Here is an 18,380-nt window from a genome sequence, read left to right on the forward strand (position 1 = left end):
GAACTCGCTTTTTTATGTGGCATGGGCATCATTTCCCTCAAATTGAATGAGTTGCCGGATCACTGCTGTGAGTCTGGAACCTCAGAGGCTAGACTAGGTCAGGATAATGAATTTTCTTCCAGAAAGACATTATTGAATTGGAGCCTAGTCATAGAGCTATACAGCATTGAAGCTGGCCCTTCAGCCCACGCAATACGTAGCACTCCCTTAAAGCACTGGAGTGTCAACCTAGATTGTTTTTTTTTTGGTTTAAGCCCAAATCCCTATCTGATGTGAGAGAGCCGACAACTTGGTGACTCTAGAGTTCCATAAAGGTGATGGAGCTTGTACTTGATGTGAATGTTGGGCTTTGTTTCCATAACACCTAGTGGTTGTCTCACCTGATTACACCCTTGTGGCAGATGTATTTGCAAACGGTAGATTGATGGGAGCAAGAAGCCATACGTTTTTCCCTTGCGTTGGTTCTCATTTCACTTGCCATTTGCTTCTATAACTTTTGGTCAAGGTTGTGCTCAGCCACAACAGATGAAGGAGATTGGAGTTTCCCCTCCCCCCCGTGTATGTTCTTGTTTCTTAGATTGCTTCTTTCATTATTTCTGACATAAGCACCATGTGTTTTATCAGGCATGATATTCTTCCGATTTCAATCGGAATTCCGATTTTTCTGTTTTCCTATTTTTCAATTTTTTGTGCCTGATTATTTGGTGGCCAATCAACCGCTGTCTCTAAGGGGATGCGTCCAATCACCGACCAGCTTCCCCTAAAATCCGCTTCGGCCTATATTTCTCCAATCAGCCGCTGTCTCCCAAGGGCATTTCATCCCATCACCGACCAGCTTCTCTTAAAATTCCCGTCCAATCAACAAATCGGTTTCATGCCGTCCAATCATCCGCTGTCTCCAAGGGCGTTGCATCCAATCACATAATGCACCGGTCACGCAGCAGCCAATCTGACGCAGTCTCCGAGGGGCGTTGCGGCCAATCACCGCCCAGATTCCCTTATTGAAGCAGAGGGTAGCTTCATAGGCCAAGAGAAAGGAACATATTAGCAGCTCGACTGGCAAGAAAGAAGCACAGGCAAGCCATGTTGAGCAAGTTTACAAAAAGAAAGTGTCAGGCAGAGGAAGTCAAACTAGTGTTAAGGTAATGTTACTTATGTCATAGGTTTACCGATTACTTTTTCTGTGCTGTTTGCACACAGTGCTAGGCAAAGAGATATTTTAGGCAACATTTTTTGTAAAGATTTTTTTAGTTATATCAGGTCATTTATTTCATGAAATATTTATCTTTTGGGGGTTATTTTACTGGTTATGTGTTAAAAACAATTCTGAGCTTCTGTTATGTAAACTACCAGCAGAAAGCTTGGGAATCACTTTCAATTTATTGAAAATGTCCCCTGTCCGTCCCTGTCCGTCCCCCCAAACCGGCCTCCTGGACCCCCGGCCAATACTTCCTACTTTTTTTCTGGAGGTGAATATCATGCCTATTTTATGTGTATTTGATTTGTGCATTTTTAAATAATGTGCTTGTTTAAATAATACCAAATCCTAATTTATGCTTGGTGTTTTTTAAATAAAATGCTCAAATTTACACCTCTATAAATATACATGTTTAATTTATGCATTTTTGAATTACGTGCTGCTTTTCAGGAATATGACCCCCATATAAAACGCAAGCTCCCTGTAACTGGCAATTTTTCCAGATTTAATTATCTTATCATGTCACGATATTTAATTATCTTATCATGTCACGATATGAACATGCCAGTGAATTATTTGTCCAGTGGTTAGATTACTAGTCCAATGACACAACCACTGTGGTACCATGCTCATAAATGTACAAGATGGAATGAAGTTTATATTTTTCTAATATATTTAACAAAATTCTTTAAGCAGTTGTAGGAATTTACTGATCACATTAGGGCTTAAATCTCAAGGTTAAAAAAAACTTGACATCAATTAAAATATAAATTATTTTCTTTCTTACCAGGCAAACACTCGGCTGGCCAAGCGTGGGGGCAGGATAATGGCCATCACACCTCGCCACTATCTGGACTTCATCAATCACTATGCCAATATGTTCAATGAAAAGCGTAGTGAACTAGAAGAGCAGCAGATGCATTTAAACGTTGGTCTACGAAAGATTAAGGAAACTGTTGATCAGGTACAATAAAACCTTTTTATGGACTTTTATTGTACACTAGGGGAGGAGGGGAGGGGAGGAGGATGGGGCGGCGGGAGAGGTGGAGGGGGAGAGGTGGAGGAGGAGGGGGGAGAGGTGGAGGAGGAGGAGGAGGGAACCGGGCGGGCGAGCAGGCTGCGGGCCGCGGGCTGCGGAGCTCCCAGCTAGCGGGCTGCAAAGACTCGAGAGAGGCTGTGGGCGGGCTCGATCTGATGACGGTCAAAAACAGCGGAGTGCCGGCCGATCATGGTTTCAGCGAGGGGAAGCCCACCCACCCGCGTGACAGATCATAAGGCGGGGGAGATGGAGAGGCGGTCGTCCCCCGTGACGGCCAGAGATCAGCAGGTGGGATCGAGGTCACCAGCGAGGAAAAGGCGTCACGAGTCCCTGCGATCGACGGAGGAATCGCTGGTCTCCATAGACGGCCTCTCCCAGAGGGAGTAATGACCGCCACGGCCGCCTTCCCACCGTGCTGCCCCATACCCTCACCCGCACGGCGATAACGACCGCCGCCGCCATGTTCTAGAACTTCAAGGAGCGTGCAGCACGACCTGAGCAGCAGTCTAAAAATGCGAAGTGACGAATTTAAAGAAGTGAAAGTTAAGAAGCCAAGAAGTACAGAAGACAGAACAGGGGTGACGTCACTCGTAGCATCTTGTTTATTTTCTAAGTTATCTGAGATTTGTGAACATTTTCATAAATAACTCAAGAAATAATGCATGAAATTTTCAGATCAGGCGATTTTTGACATCATGGCTTAAATCTATCGGAATATGTAAAAATGTCACCGTTAGCACGTTGTGTTTTCGAGGAGATGTGAAACGCACACGGACATCACACACACACACACACAAATACACACACATCCAAGATCAGAGTTTTATAAGTAAAAGAGATTTGCTTTATGCCGTTTTTCACTAAATCCGTGACATTCTACACAAACTGCTCAATTTTCTTCATGGGAAATTGGTTGAAAACAAATTTGCCTACTTTTAAAAACACTGTTCATGTTGAGCAATAATAACAGTTTCAGCTACCAGTAAAAACTGCTATTTTGTATGTATAATGTTATTTAAAGTGTTAAACTACTTTTTACATCTCATAGATCCATCTTTTCTTTGCCTCACACCCTGCCTCCTTTAGATATCACATGACTGCTTTCCCAATTGTATTTATATCATTGCATAAAATGATTTGTATCGTCTACGTTATCAATGTTCTAGCACCAGATGGAGAATGGTTCTGCTTTTATTGCTCCAGTGAGATTGTTTTAGCACAATATAAATCTATTGCACACTAGCTGTAATGAGAAATGCTTCTTATCTTTTTTCCCCTTTGGTTGATAGTCCTCTATTTGCATCCCATGATACTTACTTTGATCTAGTCATTATGGGATTAAGTTAAAAAGTGGAAACACCCAATTTTTTTTTCCTTGTGTCCTCTCCAAACCTTCCCTGCAGCAAATAATTACAACTATTTCCTCTAGAATCCACTTTTTAACCAACCAAATGATTTGCTTTTAACAATTGGCATAATATAATGATTTAATTTGGAAACCTAAATATCAATGTACTTCTGCAAATGGGAATATGTTAATAGATGTTTTCATATTCCGTTTGTTTGCTATTTCTTTAATCCTTTCACTCTAGGTTGAAGAGTTACGTCGCGATCTCAGAATTAAAAGCCAAGAATTAGAAGTTAAAAATGCAGCAGCCAATGATAAGCTAAAGAAAATGGTGAAGGATCAACAAGAAGCTGAAAAGAAAAAGGTAGTAAATTTGCAGCTATACAAAACAAGAATTACGAATTTGAAATCAAGATTTCAAACTGAGGAAATGGTTTCTTCAAGTCAATTAACCTTCACTTTTTTGATAGGTGATGAGTCAAGAAATTCAGGAGCAGGTGCTCAAACAGCAAGAAATTATTGCTGACAAGCAGATGAAAGTAAAGGAAGATTTGGATATGGTGGAGCCCGCTGTCATTGAGGCTCAGAATGGTTAGACTTATTTTAAATTGAGTTTATTTTTTTTTAAATATGCAAACAGAATGTAAGATGCTAATTGCTGCCTGTATATCATGTATTTTATCTTTTTGCTCAGAACTATGATCCTGTTAGTTTCCTTCCTTTTTTTAGCAACTGATTGAGCTTTTCTGTGTGGTGTTGATCTCTCAATTTTCTGTCTTTCCTAACCATTTCTTTTTAACTTTATTTGCACTCTGGCACATGTTGCTGATTAGCTGTAAAATCGATCAAGAAGCAGCACTTGGTTGAGGTCCGTTCAATGGCTAATCCACCGGGTGCAGTGAAGCTAGCACTCGAATCAATCTGTCTACTCCTGGGTGAAAGTACAACAGACTGGAAACAGATCCGATCGATCATTATGAGGGAAAACTTCATTCCGACCATTGTAAATTTTTCAGCTGACGAAATCAGGTGAATAATGGGTGCACGCCGTGGTTGGGTAAGATGGAAATGATACTGAATACCAGACACTAGGTTAACACTGAGAAGTCATCCAAAAAATCATCATTTAAGAATGAATGGAATTCTGTGTAGTATTTATTAACCCAAAATATTTATTTTGGTGAGAATATGCTGCTGGTATTCAAATTACAAATTTCCTCTTAATTCCCAACAACAGCCACGCACCCTCATCCATTTGCATGTCCATTTAAAGCCCCTTTCTTTTCACCCCTTTATTAGCTGTAAGCTCTATAAAGAAGCAGCATCTTGTTGAAGTGCGTGCCATGGCCAATCCACCTGCTGCAGTAAAACTCGCATTAGAATCAATCTGTCTCTTGCTGGGTGAGGAGACAAGTGACTGGAAAAAGATCAGACAAGTTATTATCAGAGATAATTTCATCAGCAGCATAGTCAACTTTAATACTGAAGAATTAAGGTATTCATTACTTTTATTTAAAAAAAATCACATCTTTCTTGCATTTTGATTGTGTTGCTGCACTTCATTGCTATGGACCACCTAGTTTATCACTCTGAAGCACATTGTATTGAATTGCCATTTGTAAGATATCAAGTGGGCGATTGTATTAACTTTCATATCTTTATTCATCAGTGATGTTATCCGTGAGAAGATGAAGAAAAATTACATGTCCAATCCGAGCTACAACTATGAAATTGTGAACAGAGCTTCTTTGGCTTGTGGCCCAATGGTGAAGTGGGCTATTGCACAGGTAAGGAACTGATGAAAGAATCTGGATTTCTGGGGGGGAATGGTTTTATATTTTCTGGAATCACTTTAAGTAACACCAGATTAGCATTGAGCCTATCTGATTTTGTTGTGATTGATTTGTGTTGTAAGTTCTTCAAAAGATTTTGAGACGTTTTCTCCCTGTGGGTAGCAGTCACTCATAATTTTAAATTTCATCCAATTTCAGCTCAATTATGCTGACGTATTAAAACGAGTGGAACCTTTACGCAATGAGCTACAGAAGCTAGAGGATGATGCAAAAGAGAACCAGCAAAAGGCTGATGAAGTAGAACAAATGATCCGTGATCTGGAAAACAGTATTGCACGATACAAAGAAGAGTATGCTATTCTGATATCTGAAGCCCAAGCCATTAAAGCTGATCTTGCAGCTGTCCAGGCAAAGGTGAGTGGGGTTTTATAAATACAAATATTTCATCGTGCAAATTCCAATTCCAATATAAATATCCTTCAGGGTTACAGAGGGACGGGGAACCCATTATGGCTGGGTTGGATAGAACCAGCTGTATTATAATCGTAAACCCCTCTTTCAGGTTAACAGAAGTACTGCCCTGTTGAAGAGTTTGTCGGCTGAACGAGACCGCTGGGAAAAGACCAGTGAGACGTTTAAGAACCAAATGGCCACCATTGCTGGTGACTGCTTACTTTCAGCTGCCTTTATTGCATATGCCGGATACTTTGATCAGCAAATGCGCCAAAATCTCTTCGCGACTTGGGCACATCATCTACAACAAGCAAGCATTCTGGTAATTATAAACGATTTATAGTTATTGAATTGATATCATCACAAATTTATCTTGGATAAAGCATATTGGGAACGAGCTTGTCTTTGGAATGCTGACGAGAACTGAAGGAAGCAAGGAATTTGATAGTAACTTTATTGAATCAGATTGTCCAACTTGTTTCTAAAGAGTTTTGATCTGATCAATCCGCGATGATTAAATTATCCTCTCAATTATGGTGAACCGTTAGCATCTTTTCCATTGCTTTAGCCAGGCCTGGTCAGTGTATAAGTGTGGGGATAACCAAAATTTGATATAAGTTGAACATTTAAGTTTGTAAGATTGTATTGTATTGTATTCAAATTTATTGTCATTGTCTCAATTAGAGACAACAAAATGAATTTCCCTTTACAGTCAGTATCATAAAAATAAATAAATAATAAAACATATTAAAAATAAAATAGAATTTAAAAAAAAGCACAAACACAGAAAGTCCACGACACAACATAACACAGTGGCACCAAGGTGAGGAAGGCACCATAGTCCAGCCAGCCTCCCCTCCGATCTTCCCAGATGTTCACCCGTGGTCGGGGCCTTCCAAGCACCCGCAGTCGCCACCCCGGGCGGCCCGATGCTCAGACCCTCTCGCCGGGCTGATGGAACGCCGACGCCGAACCCCGACGGTGAAAATCCTCCTCAGCGGCCCGGACCTCCCGATCAGCCGCCTCCCACCGGAGTCCGCAGCTCCCGAGTCCGCAGGCCGAGCCGGGCAGAGTCGCAGGACCCCACGATGTTTGTCAGCGCCGCCCGCGTTGGGAGCTCCGCGAACCACAGCTCCAGGATGTCGGTGCCGCAGGCCCAGCACTCCGGGCTCCAGACGGCAATCCCCGGTAAGGCATCGCCAGCCCCGCGATGTATCAGCGCTGTCCCGCCGCTGCTGGAGCTCTGGTCGGTCCAGACAGGAAAGGCCGCGCCAATCCAGTAGGTAGGCCGCTGGGGGGGGGGGGGCGAGGACGCGACTCGAATAATAGTCGCGTCCTCTCCAGGAAGCGACTGATAGACGGTATCCCCCTTACCGTGCCCTCTTCCCCCACATTAAAACATTAAAAAAAACATAAAAAACACACTTCAACATAACAAAACAAAAAAAAGGTGGAGGTTACAACACATCTCAGCACCTAGAAATGTCTCACGATAAACCATTCTGAGACTGAGAAACAAGAATAAAACTGTTAGAGACATCAGCCAAACCTTAGGCTTACCAAAATCAACTGTTTGGAACATCATTAAGAAGAGAGCACTGGTGAGTTTACTAATCGCAAAAGCAGGCCAAGGAAGACCTCCACAGCTGATGACAGAAGAATTCTCTCTATAATAAAGAAAAACCCCAAATACCTGTCCGGCAGATCAGAAACACTCTTCAGGAGTCAGGTGTGAAATTGTCAATGACCACTGTCTCACGAGATCTGTCTCACAAGAAATGTAACCCCTTATTTTTGTTTTCAATTTACATTATTACTCTTAGTGAATCTCTTCCATTGGATTCTTCAACTTAATTCAAGTAAAATTATTTCCGTTTTGGTTTCTCATTTAAAGTTTTGGTCGAACCATCTTGGTCTCTGAAATATTGCAGATCAGTTGATTTTGTGAAGGCCAAATGCAGTGCCCTCCATAATGTTTGGGACAAAGATCCATCATGTGTTTATTTGCCTCTGTACTCCACAATTTGAGACTTGTAATAGAAAAAAATCACATATGGTTAAAGTGCACATTGTCAGATTTTATTAAAGGTTTTATTAATACATTTTGTTCAACATGTAGAAATTACAGCTGTGTTTATACATAGTCCCCCACATTCAGGGCACCATAATGTTTGGGACACATGGCTTCACAGATGTTTGTAATTGCTCAGGTGTGTTTAATTGCCTCCTTAATGCAGGTATAAGAGAGCTCTCAGCACCTAGTCTTTCCTCCAGTCTTTCCATCACCTTTGGAAACTTTTATTGCTGTTTATCAACATGAGGGCCAAATGTTGTGCCAATGAAAGTCAAATAAACCATTCTGAGACTGAGAAACAAGAATAAAACTGTTAGAGACATCAGCCAAACCTTGGGCTTACCAAAATCAACTGTTTGGAACATCATTAAGAAGAGAGCACTGGTGAGTTTACTGATCAGAAACACTCTTCAGGAGTCAGGTGTGAAATTGTCAATGACCACTGTCCGCAGAAGACTTCATTAACAGAAATACAGAGGCTACACTGCAAGATGTAAACCGCTGGTTGGCTGCAAAAATAGGGCGCCCGGGTTACAGTTTGCCAAGAAGTATTTAAAAGAGCAACCACAGTTCTGGAAAAAGGTCTTGTGGACAGATGAGTCGAAGATTAACTTGTATCAAAGCGATGGCAAAAGCAAAGTATGAAGGAGAGAAGGAACTGCCCAAGATCCAAAGCATACCACCTCATCTGTGAAACACGGTGGTGGGGGTGTTATGGCCTGGACAGCTCGACGTTTAATACCATCATCCCTTCCAAGCTGGTTACCAAACTCACAGAACTGGGCCTCTGCGCATCCCTCTGTAATTGGATCCTCGACTTCCTCATCCGCAGACCACAGTCTGTTCGTATTGGAGAAATAACTTCATCCTCAGTAACAATTAGTATGGGAGCACCTCAAGGCTGCGTGCTCAGCCCCCTGCTTTATTCACTCTATACCCATGACTGCGTAGCCGGACATAGTGTGAACTCCATCATCAAGTTCGCCGACTACACCACTGTTGTTGGATGAATCACAGATGGGGATGAGTCAGAGTATAGAAGAGAGATCGACCGACTGACCAAATGGTGCCAGAACAACAACCTGGCTCTCAACATCAGTAAGACCAAGGAACTGATTGTGGACTTTGGTAGGGGAAGGATGAGGACCCACAATCCTGTTCACATCAATGGGACGATGGTGGAGAGGGTCAATAACTTCAAATTCCTGGGCGTGCATATATCCGAAGATCTTTCCTGGACCCAGCACACCGATGCAATTATATCACCGACTCTACTTCCTGAGAAGATTACGGAGATTCGGTATGTCGAAGAGGATTCTCCTAAACTTCTACAAGTGCACGGTAGAGAGCATACTGACTGGTTGCATCGTGGCCTGGTTCGGCAACTTGAACATCCAGGAGCGAAAAAGACTACAAAAAGTTGTGACCACTGCCCAGTCCATCACCGGCTTTGACCTCCCCACCGTCGATGGGATCTATCATAGTCGCTGCCTCAAAAAGGCTGCCAACATCATCAAAGACCCACACCATCCTGGCCACACACTCATCTCACCATTGCCATCAGGAAGAAGGTACAGGAGCCTGAAAACTCTAACGTCCAGGTTCAGTAACAGCTTCTTCCCTACAGCCATCAGACTATTAAACACAACAACGAATAAGCTCTGAGTTCTGAACTGAAAAAGACTATATTATTATTGCACTATATCTGTTATTTATTGAACTCTTTTTTTTTCTCTTCCCCCGTTATATACAATGTTTACATATTCACATATTCAGTTGTGCTGCAGCAAGTAAGAATTTCACTGTCCCATTCGGGACATATGACAATAAAACACTCTTGACTACTTTCATTTACATGACATTGCTGTGTCCCAAACATTATGGTGCCCTGAAATGGGGGGACTATGTATAAACACTTGTAATTTCTACATGGTGAAACCAAAATGTATAAAAATAGCCTTAATTTAAAATCTGACAATGTGCACTATAACCACATGTGATTTGATTTCTATTATAAATCTCAAATTGTGGAGTACAGAGGCAAATAAATAAATGATGGGTCTTGAAGACGAGTAAATGAGATGATGTACATATTATCCACGTGAATGAAATGCTTACCCCTCCCATAGTTTCTAACTGATTTTCTGGTTCTTGTTTGAAATATTAGAGACAAACATGCATTACAAATAGGTCTCCACAAATTTTACAGGCCCCCATTCCCTCATCTTCACCATGGATGTCCAGTTACTCTACACCTCCATCCCCATCAGGAGGGTCTTAAAGCTCTCCATTTCTTCCTCGACCACATAACCAACCAATCCCCGTCTACTTCCGCCCAGCAGAGCTGGTCCTCACCCTTAACAACTTTTCCTTTGACTCCTCCCATTTCCTCCAAATCCAAGGCGTAGCTATGGGCACGAGCATGGGCCCTAGCTATGCCGGTCTCTTTGTAGGGTACGTCGAACAATCCTTGTTCGAGGCGGAACGTGGCCCTATCCCCGAACTCTACCTCTGTTACATTGACAACTGCATTGGTGCCACCTCCTGCCCCCATGCAGAACTCTGACTTCATCCATTTCACCACTTCCATCCGGCACTCAAAGTCACCTGGACCATTTCCGACATCTCCCTACCGTTTCTTGTCCTCACCATCTCTGTCACAGGTAACCGACTACTGACCGATATCTACTACAAACCCACTGACTCCCATGGCTATCTGGACTACACTTCTTCCCACCCTGCATCCTGTAAGGACTCTATCCCCCACTCCCAATTCCTCCGTCTACGCCGCATCTGCACCCAGGATGAGTTATTCCAAACCAGGGCATCGGAGATGTCCTCATTCTTTAGGGAACGGGAGTTCCCCTCTTCGACTATAAATGAGGCTCTCACCAGGGTCTCTTCTATACCCCGTAACTCTGCTCTCACTCCCCATCCCCCCCACTCGTAACAAGGACAGAGATCCCCTTGTCCTCACCTTCCACCCCACCAGCCACCATATACAACAGATAATCCTCCGACATTTTCGCCACCTCCAACGGGATCCCACCACTGGCCACATCTTCCTATTTCCTCCCCTTTCGGCTTTCCGCAGAGACCGCTCCCTCCGTAACTTCCTGGTCCCTTCCCACCCAAACCACCCCGTCTCCTGGTACTTTCCCTTGCAACCGCAGGAAATGCTACACTTGTCGCTTTACCTCCCCTCTCGACTCCATCCATGGACCAAGCAGTCATTCCAGGTGAGGCAAAGGTTCACCTGCACCTCCTCCAACCTCATCTATTGCATCCGCTGCTCTAGGTATCAACTGCTCTACCTCAATGAGACCAAGCGCAGGCTTGGCGATCGCTTCGCCCAACATCTCCGCACAGTTCGCATTAACGAACCCTGTGGCTCAGCATTTCAACTCCCCCTCCCATTCCATATCTGACCTTTCTGTCCTGGGCCTCCTCCATGGCCAGAGTGAGTCCTACCACAAATTGGAGGAGCAGCACCTCATATTTCGCTTGGGTAGTTTACACCCCAGTGGTATGAATATTCACTTCTCCAAATTCAGGTAGTCCTTGTTTTCTCCCTCCTTCCCCACCCCTTCCCAGCTCTCCCACAGCCCACTGTCTCCGCCTCTTGTTTGCACCCCAGCGGTATGAACATTGACTTCTCTAATTTCAGGTAGTCCCTACTTTCTCCTCCCCTTCTCAGCTCTACCTCAGCCCACTGTCTCCGCCTCTTCCTTTCTTCTTCCCGCCCCACCCCCACATCAGTCTGAAGAAGGGTCTCGACCCGAAACGTTACCTATTCCTTCGCTTCATAGATGCTGCCTCACCTACTGAGTTTCTCCAGCATTTTTATCTACCTTCGATTTTCCCAGCATATGCAGTTCTTTCTTAAACATTTCCACAAATTAATCATTCTTTTACCTTCAGTTCCGAACAGACATTGCAAGAACAGAGTATCTATCGAATGCCGATGAACGCCTGCGCTGGCAAGCAAGCTCTCTACCTGCTGATGACTTGTGCACAGAAAATGCTATCATGCTGAAGCGTTTCAATAGGTATATGTCTATCCAAAATAATTGTGTACAGTTTAATTTGAAGGAATAATGTGGCACAGTATAAACAAAGAGGGGACTTGTACAAATTTCCATTACCTGTTAAACCACTGTCAGGCCAGTTACATGCAGATAACTAAGCTTGTGCACTTAATCACCAAAGGTTTGGATACATACAGTATGGAGAGGATTCTCATATTTATTCTCGTTGTCACTGTCAATGTATTTAAGATTCTTGTGCTGTTTTGTTACTTTCAGCATTTCAGCAAATCAGTTGGCATATTGTATTGTTGATCGACCAAATTAAACAATGCCACTTGCTTATTGTAATAGCTAGTTGATTTGAACAAAGAATTTGGATCCTAACAGTTCGTTGAAAACTTAAAACCTTTCAAATTACTGAGTAAATCCAGCTTTTTTCCTTGCATTCAGACAGCCTCGCTGAGCAGCCCGAATATAAAATAATATAATAGAGATGCCATCCAAATGAAAGATTGCCATCCAAATATTTCTCCAGACTCATGATCTTTTGAAAGGCTATAACCAATACACATTTTGCAGGCTCTGCCCTAGAGCATAGAAAATTGTCATTAAAAATATCCAAGTCCTTATGACTGTATTCTGGAGAAGATGTAAACTGCTCGATAGATTCTTGGGGGGTTGTGATGCCACTTTGAGTTAATACTAATGGGGAAGAGGGTTAACAGGCTATTTTCCCCTTTAGACGCTTTCTGATATTTCAATAATTAATGTCAGTTTAAGTACTTCCTGATATTCCCATTTTAGAAACAGTTTCTTAAACTAATTATAAAGTTGAACTGAAGCAGAAAACTAAAACATTAATAGTGAGGGGAAGACTGGGAGAACCTGGGAGACAGGTTGGTATAATCAAATAGAAGATTTCACGTAATAACTAGATTTGTATTTCAATCTTGCAGTAATTTGTAGTCAGGTTAATGGTCCTACCCTGAATATTGGACCAGTGATGCTAATGAAATCCAACTAGTTTCTTCTCTTCCTCTTCTGTTCCTGTGTGTTTCTAATCGGTTCTGTATCAACATTTCTATCTATCAAAATATTTGCCAGGACTGGCTGGCTATATTTATCTGATTTATCCGCTTTGTCACTTTCCCAGCGCCCTTTATGCGGCGACTATTACTTACCTTGGGTATGCAGGCAAGGAATTTCACTGTGACTATCACATGTGACAATAAAGTACTCATTCATATCATGCTCTGATAATATCACTTCACTTGTTCTTTGGTAAAAACCAATAGATCAGCTCCTGTTATTTTTGGAAGCTCTAATCCATATATTATATGATCTGCATCCGGAGTAAAGTTTCTGATGTCTTGCTACCACTTCCTAATATATTTTATCTTTTGAAAAGGTACCCATTGATTATTGATCCATCTGGTCAAGCCACTGAGTTTATCATGAATGAATATAAGGAACGCAAAATTACAAGGACCAGCTTCTTAGATGATGCCTTTAGAAAGAACCTGGAGAGTGCATTAAGATTTGGTAACCCATTACTTGTTCAGGTTAGTGATACAAATGCATTGCATGACACCTTTATGCTTTTTGCCAGGTACTGTATATTTCATTCACTTTCTCTTACTTTATTTCTAGGACGTTGAAAGTTATGATCCAATATTGAACCCTGTGCTGAATCGTGAAGTCCGCAGAACTGGGGGTAGAGTACTCATAACCCTTGGTGATCAAGATATTGACCTGTCACCCTCATTTGTTATCTTCCTGTCCACTCGAGACCCAACAGTAAGTCACTGAAATTAATGTGATCAGAATTGTGCTTTAAAAAACATACTTAGTGAGTTACATCTTTTTTCCTATTCCTGGATGAATGTACTCGCAACGTTAGTTGTTTAAATTTGTGCTTAAACTCTTAAGAAACTGATGTGTTTATTAATAAGACCTTGGTTAACTCTGTTACCTTGAATTTAGCTTTTTAAATTTCAAACTTCAGTTTTAGAATGTTCAAATTTTATTTAAAAAGTTACTTTTGCTGAAATGGTTGATCTAATTCAGGACTAAATTAAAGGCATAATTTGTACTAGTGTTGTGGTTCCTGTTGAAGTATGGAGTTGATTTTGGCACCATCCAGCCCCACTGCATCCCCTGGCCATTCCTCTGCAACACCTCTCAACACCATCTCCTTCATCACCATCCAGGAACCTAAACAACCCCTCCAGGTTAAGCCATGATTCATGTAATTCTCCAAATCTAATCTGCTGCATTTGATGTTCTTCATGTGGCCTCCTCTAATCAGCAAAGGGCGTTTTTCATGCTGTATGACTGACTCGAGAAGAACAACGCTCATGCTCATCCTGGGTAGTCTACTGCCCAATGGTATGAATATTGAATTATCCAGCTAACACTTGCTTTGTACTTCAACCCACCTGATCCATGTTGGCGTATTGGGCTCGTCCCATTTGGCCCATAACCCTCTAAACCCTTCCTATCCAAAAATCTGTCAATGTCTTTTTAAAAGTCGTAGTTGTATCTGCTTCTATAACTTCCTCTGGAAGCTCATTCCAGATATGCACTACCCTCTAAGTGAAAAAGTTATCCCCGAGACCCACTTAAAATCCTTGGCCCACCTTCTTGACTGGTCTCGATCCTGTTGTAAACTTAAACATCCTTCCTCACTGTCTATACTGCACCACCAATTTTGGTCTATTCTGCGAATTTACCAACAGTGTTATTGTATTATTAAATTGTTAATGTACATCTTTTACTGGCTATCTCCCCTCTACCCACCAAGTTATGATGCAGAGTCTTGACCCAAAACTTAGACTATTCCTTGGCCTCTGCAGATGCCTACTGACCCGCTTAGTTTCTCTGGCAGATGTTTGCTCCAGTTTACAGTATTTGCAGTATCTTGTGTCTCCATGAACTTGGTATTAGATGGTTGAAATAACTGCAGCGTTATTCCCATGTTATATAACAATCCAAAGGTTTCTGGATCCTTGAGACTGGATGTCAGCAGCAATTCCATCCTTTGGTAGCAAAAAAGTAACTTTATTGAAGAGGGAAAGATGCATTGAAGAATCTCCAATGATTGTTAGATTGTTCTGAAGCGGGCGTAACTAGAAATGATCGTCATTCTCTTTCTTTTGCAGGTTGAATTCCCACCAGATCTCTGCTCCCGTGTCACATTTGTTAACTTCACAGTGACTCGGAGCAGCTTACAAAGCCAGTGTCTGAATGAGGTGCTGAAGGCTGAGAGACCAGATGTGGATGAGAAACGTTCAGACCTGTTGAAATTGCAAGGTTGGTTTTAGTTGTGATAATTTAACAGATATGCAAACGGGCTTGTTCGAATTATGTTGCAGGAATATTCAGAAAAACAAAATTGATAGTACATGAGCTGCTATGGAAATTTTCCAACCTGCCTTTCATGCACGATTTTATAATTTATGAACTTTGATGGTTTCCTGTCTTGGCCTACAAATTGGCGCTGTTGTGCACTGATGGTATAAAGTCGCTGAAACCAAAGTTAGAGCAAAGTTTCAGTTTTGATGATGTACTTATCTTTGATAGGTGAATTCCAGCTCCGTTTACGTCAGCTAGAGAAGTCTCTACTGCAGGCTTTGAATGAAGTTAAAGGCCGTATTTTGGATGATGACACCATCATTACCACACTGGAAAATCTAAAGAAAGAGGCAGCAGAGGTAACCAGAAAGGTTGAAGAAACGGACATTGTTATGGCGGAGGTGGATGCTGTGTCCCAACAGTACCTGCCGCTTTCTACAGCATGCAGTAGCATCTATTTCACCATGGAAGCAATAAACCAGGTAACATTAAATAAATACATCGTCATTATATACAAAGGAACTTGGCAAATGATTATGTGTGCCGTTGATTTTCATAGAAATACACCTTTTATCCATTCAGCTAATTGGTGCATCAGGCAAGTCTAATTTAAAAACAAGCTGGGACATTTTTCTGAAACAATCTTCCTAATATTTTGTATGATGTAATTAGTTTTTTGGGGGGGCATAAACTGCCAGATTTTTAAAATGTAAAGATTGCTGTAGTATTTTCAAAAGTATGATAAAGTCAGAGGCTTTAAAATAACGTTATTGGTGCTCAATTGTGTACCATAACTATTAACCAGATAATTATGGCATTTCTGAAAGCTAGCAAATATTTATTTTGATCTCAAAAATGTTTAAAAAATTAGATGAGGTGATTATGGATAATCTTGTTCTTCCTTTTTCAATAGATCCACTTCCTCTATCAATATTCTCTTCAGTTCTTCCTGGATATTTATCACACTGTTCTGTATGAGAATCCAAATCTGAAAGAAGTAACAGATCATACACAGCGACTCTCATTTATCACAAAAGATCTTTTCCAGGTACGCATGAACATGTTGTTACAACATTTAGAACTCTAAACATTGAAATAAAAAAGACCACCTGAAACTAATACACTGTTTTGTCTTGTCACAGGTGGTGTTTAACAGAACAGCACGGGGTATGTTACACAATGATCACATCATCATTTCAATGTTGCTGGCGAAGATTCGTCTCAAGGGCCTAACTAGGTAATGTGCTTGCTTACTGTCTTCAATCCATTACATTTTTGTTTTTGAGAAAGCCAGATAATAATTAATTCATTTTAGCGTGTAAAGTCGATTTTCTGCATTTGCATATAGTATTCTGGATTGTAGGGAAGGTTCATGTGTATTGTTTATTACTTGTGACAACTTCTGTTTTCTGAATAAGTGTCACACATTCATTTGAGGGAATTGTGTTAGTAAAACCTCCAACTTCCTTTCTCAGTGAACCGTCATATGACGCGGAGTTCCAGCACTTTCTTTGTGGTCGACAGATTGTACTGAATGGGTCATCTATGTCAAAGATAGATTATCTCACCGCAGAACAAATCGAAGGAATGGAGAGACTGAGCCGCTTACCAATCTTCTTTGATCTAACTTCCAAAGTTCAGGAGGATGTCGTAAGTTGCATTAATGCTGGTTATGTTTTGAGTAATTTGATTCGACTCCACCTTTTTATCAAGTCGTTCTCGTGGATTGGGGAAAGGTGAAATTTGTTACATCTGGTGAAATGGAGGATTAAAAAATCATACGTTAACAACTTCATTACTTGCTCAGCCAGAAAATGCAATCCATGTATTCTTTTAAATACCACAGATTGTATTTGAACGAGTCTCTATTCATAAAGTCCAGCATTATGTAAGCTGCTTAAGTAACTTTCTCAACTTTATCAATGTCAACAATTTATGCACAAAAATCTAATCCTTTTGGGTTTGTTTATTATATCACCTCTCATGCATCATATGACAATGTACAGTGCCCTCCATAAGGTTTGTGACAAAGACCCATCATTTATTTATCCACAATTTAAGATTTGTAATAGAAAAAAAATCACATGTGGTTAAAGTGCACATTGTCAGATTTTAATAAAGGCCATTTTTATACATTTTGGTTTCACCATGTAGAAATTACAGTTGTGTTTATACATAGTCCCCCCATTTCAGGGCACCATAATGTTTGGGACACATGGCTTCACAGGCGTTTGTAATTGCCTCCTTAATGCAGGTATTAGAGAGTACTCAGCACCTAGTCTTTCCTCCAGTCTTTCCATCACCTTTGCAAACCTTTATTGCTGTTAATCAACATGAGGACCAAAGTTGTGCCAATGAAAGTCAAAGAAGCCGTTATGAGACTGAGAAACAAGATTAAAACTGTTAGAGACTCAGCCAACCCTTAGGCTTACCAAAATCAACTGTTTGGAACATCATTAAGAAGAAAGAGAGCACTGGTGAGCTTACTAATCACAAAGGCAGGCCAAGAAAGACCTCCACAGCTGATGACATTCACATATAGAATTCTCTCTATAATAAAGAAAAACTCCCAAACACCTGTCCGACAGATCAGAAACATTCTTCGGGAGTCAGGTATGGATTTGTCAATGGTCACTGTCCGCAGAAGTATTCATGAACAGAAATACAGAGGCGACACTGCAAGATGCAAACCACTGGTTAGCCTCAAAAATAGGAAGGCCAGTTTACAGTTTGCCAAGAAGTACTTAAAAGAGCAACCACAGTTCTGGAAAAAGATCTTGTGGACAGATGAGACGAAGATTAACATATCAGAGTGATGGCAAGAGCAAAGTATGAAGGAGAGACGGAACTGCCCAAGATCCAAAGCATACCACCTCATCTGTGAAACACGGTGGTGGGGGTGTTATGGCCTGGGCATGTATGGCTGCTGAATGTACTGGCTCACTTATCTTCATTGATGATACAACTGCTGATGGTAGTAGCATAATGAATTCTGAAGTGTATAGACACATCCTATCTGTTCAAGTTCAAACAAATGCCTCAAAACTCATTGGCCGGCGGTTCATTCTACAGCAAGACAATGATCCCAAACAT

The 18,380-nt window shown here is 41.4% G+C and overlaps 2 protein-coding genes across 5 annotated transcripts in view; one reads left to right on the top strand and one right to left on the bottom strand.

Moving 5' to 3' along the window:
- dync1h1 (dynein cytoplasmic 1 heavy chain 1) overlaps positions 1-18,380 on the top strand; it is a 104,176-nt gene that overhangs the window by 72,195 nt on the left and 13,601 nt on the right. For 2 of the 4 annotated variants that reach the window (XM_033026525.1, XM_033026527.1), the window contains 15 exons: positions 1,989-2,162; positions 3,830-3,949; positions 4,056-4,176; positions 4,419-4,614; positions 5,255-5,372; positions 5,577-5,792; positions 5,941-6,153; positions 11,827-11,954; positions 13,342-13,495; positions 13,584-13,730; positions 15,095-15,245; positions 15,516-15,769; positions 16,201-16,335; positions 16,430-16,524; positions 16,763-16,937. In XM_033026525.1, the coding sequence (XP_032882416.1) occupies positions 1,989-2,162; positions 3,830-3,949; positions 4,056-4,176; positions 4,419-4,614; positions 5,255-5,372; positions 5,577-5,792; positions 5,941-6,153; positions 11,827-11,954; positions 13,342-13,495; positions 13,584-13,730; positions 15,095-15,245; positions 15,516-15,769; positions 16,201-16,335; positions 16,430-16,524; positions 16,763-16,937 (2,397 nt within the window). Of the gene's footprint in view, positions 1-1,988; positions 2,163-3,829; positions 3,950-4,055; positions 4,177-4,418; positions 4,615-4,884; positions 5,081-5,254; positions 5,373-5,576; positions 5,793-5,940; positions 6,154-11,826; positions 11,955-13,341; positions 13,496-13,583; positions 13,731-15,094; positions 15,246-15,515; positions 15,770-16,200; positions 16,336-16,429; positions 16,525-16,762; positions 16,938-18,380 lie in introns of all 4 variants that reach the window. The other 2 variants (XM_033026524.1, XM_033026526.1) reach the window with 1 other exon arrangement.
- Positions 16,934-18,380, bottom strand: part of LOC116976681 — a 43,230-nt gene continuing 41,783 nt past the window's right edge. The window contains exon 5 of the mRNA XM_033026529.1: positions 16,934-17,039. Within this exon, the coding sequence (XP_032882420.1) occupies positions 17,034-17,039 (6 nt within the window). The 3' untranslated portion in view covers positions 16,934-17,033. The remainder of the gene's footprint in view (positions 17,040-18,380) is intronic.

The sequence above is a fragment of the Amblyraja radiata genome, chromosome 9 (assembly GCF_010909765.2).
Source record: "Amblyraja radiata isolate CabotCenter1 chromosome 9, sAmbRad1.1.pri, whole genome shotgun sequence".
NCBI classification, from domain to species: domain Eukaryota; kingdom Metazoa; phylum Chordata; class Chondrichthyes; order Rajiformes; family Rajidae; genus Amblyraja; species Amblyraja radiata.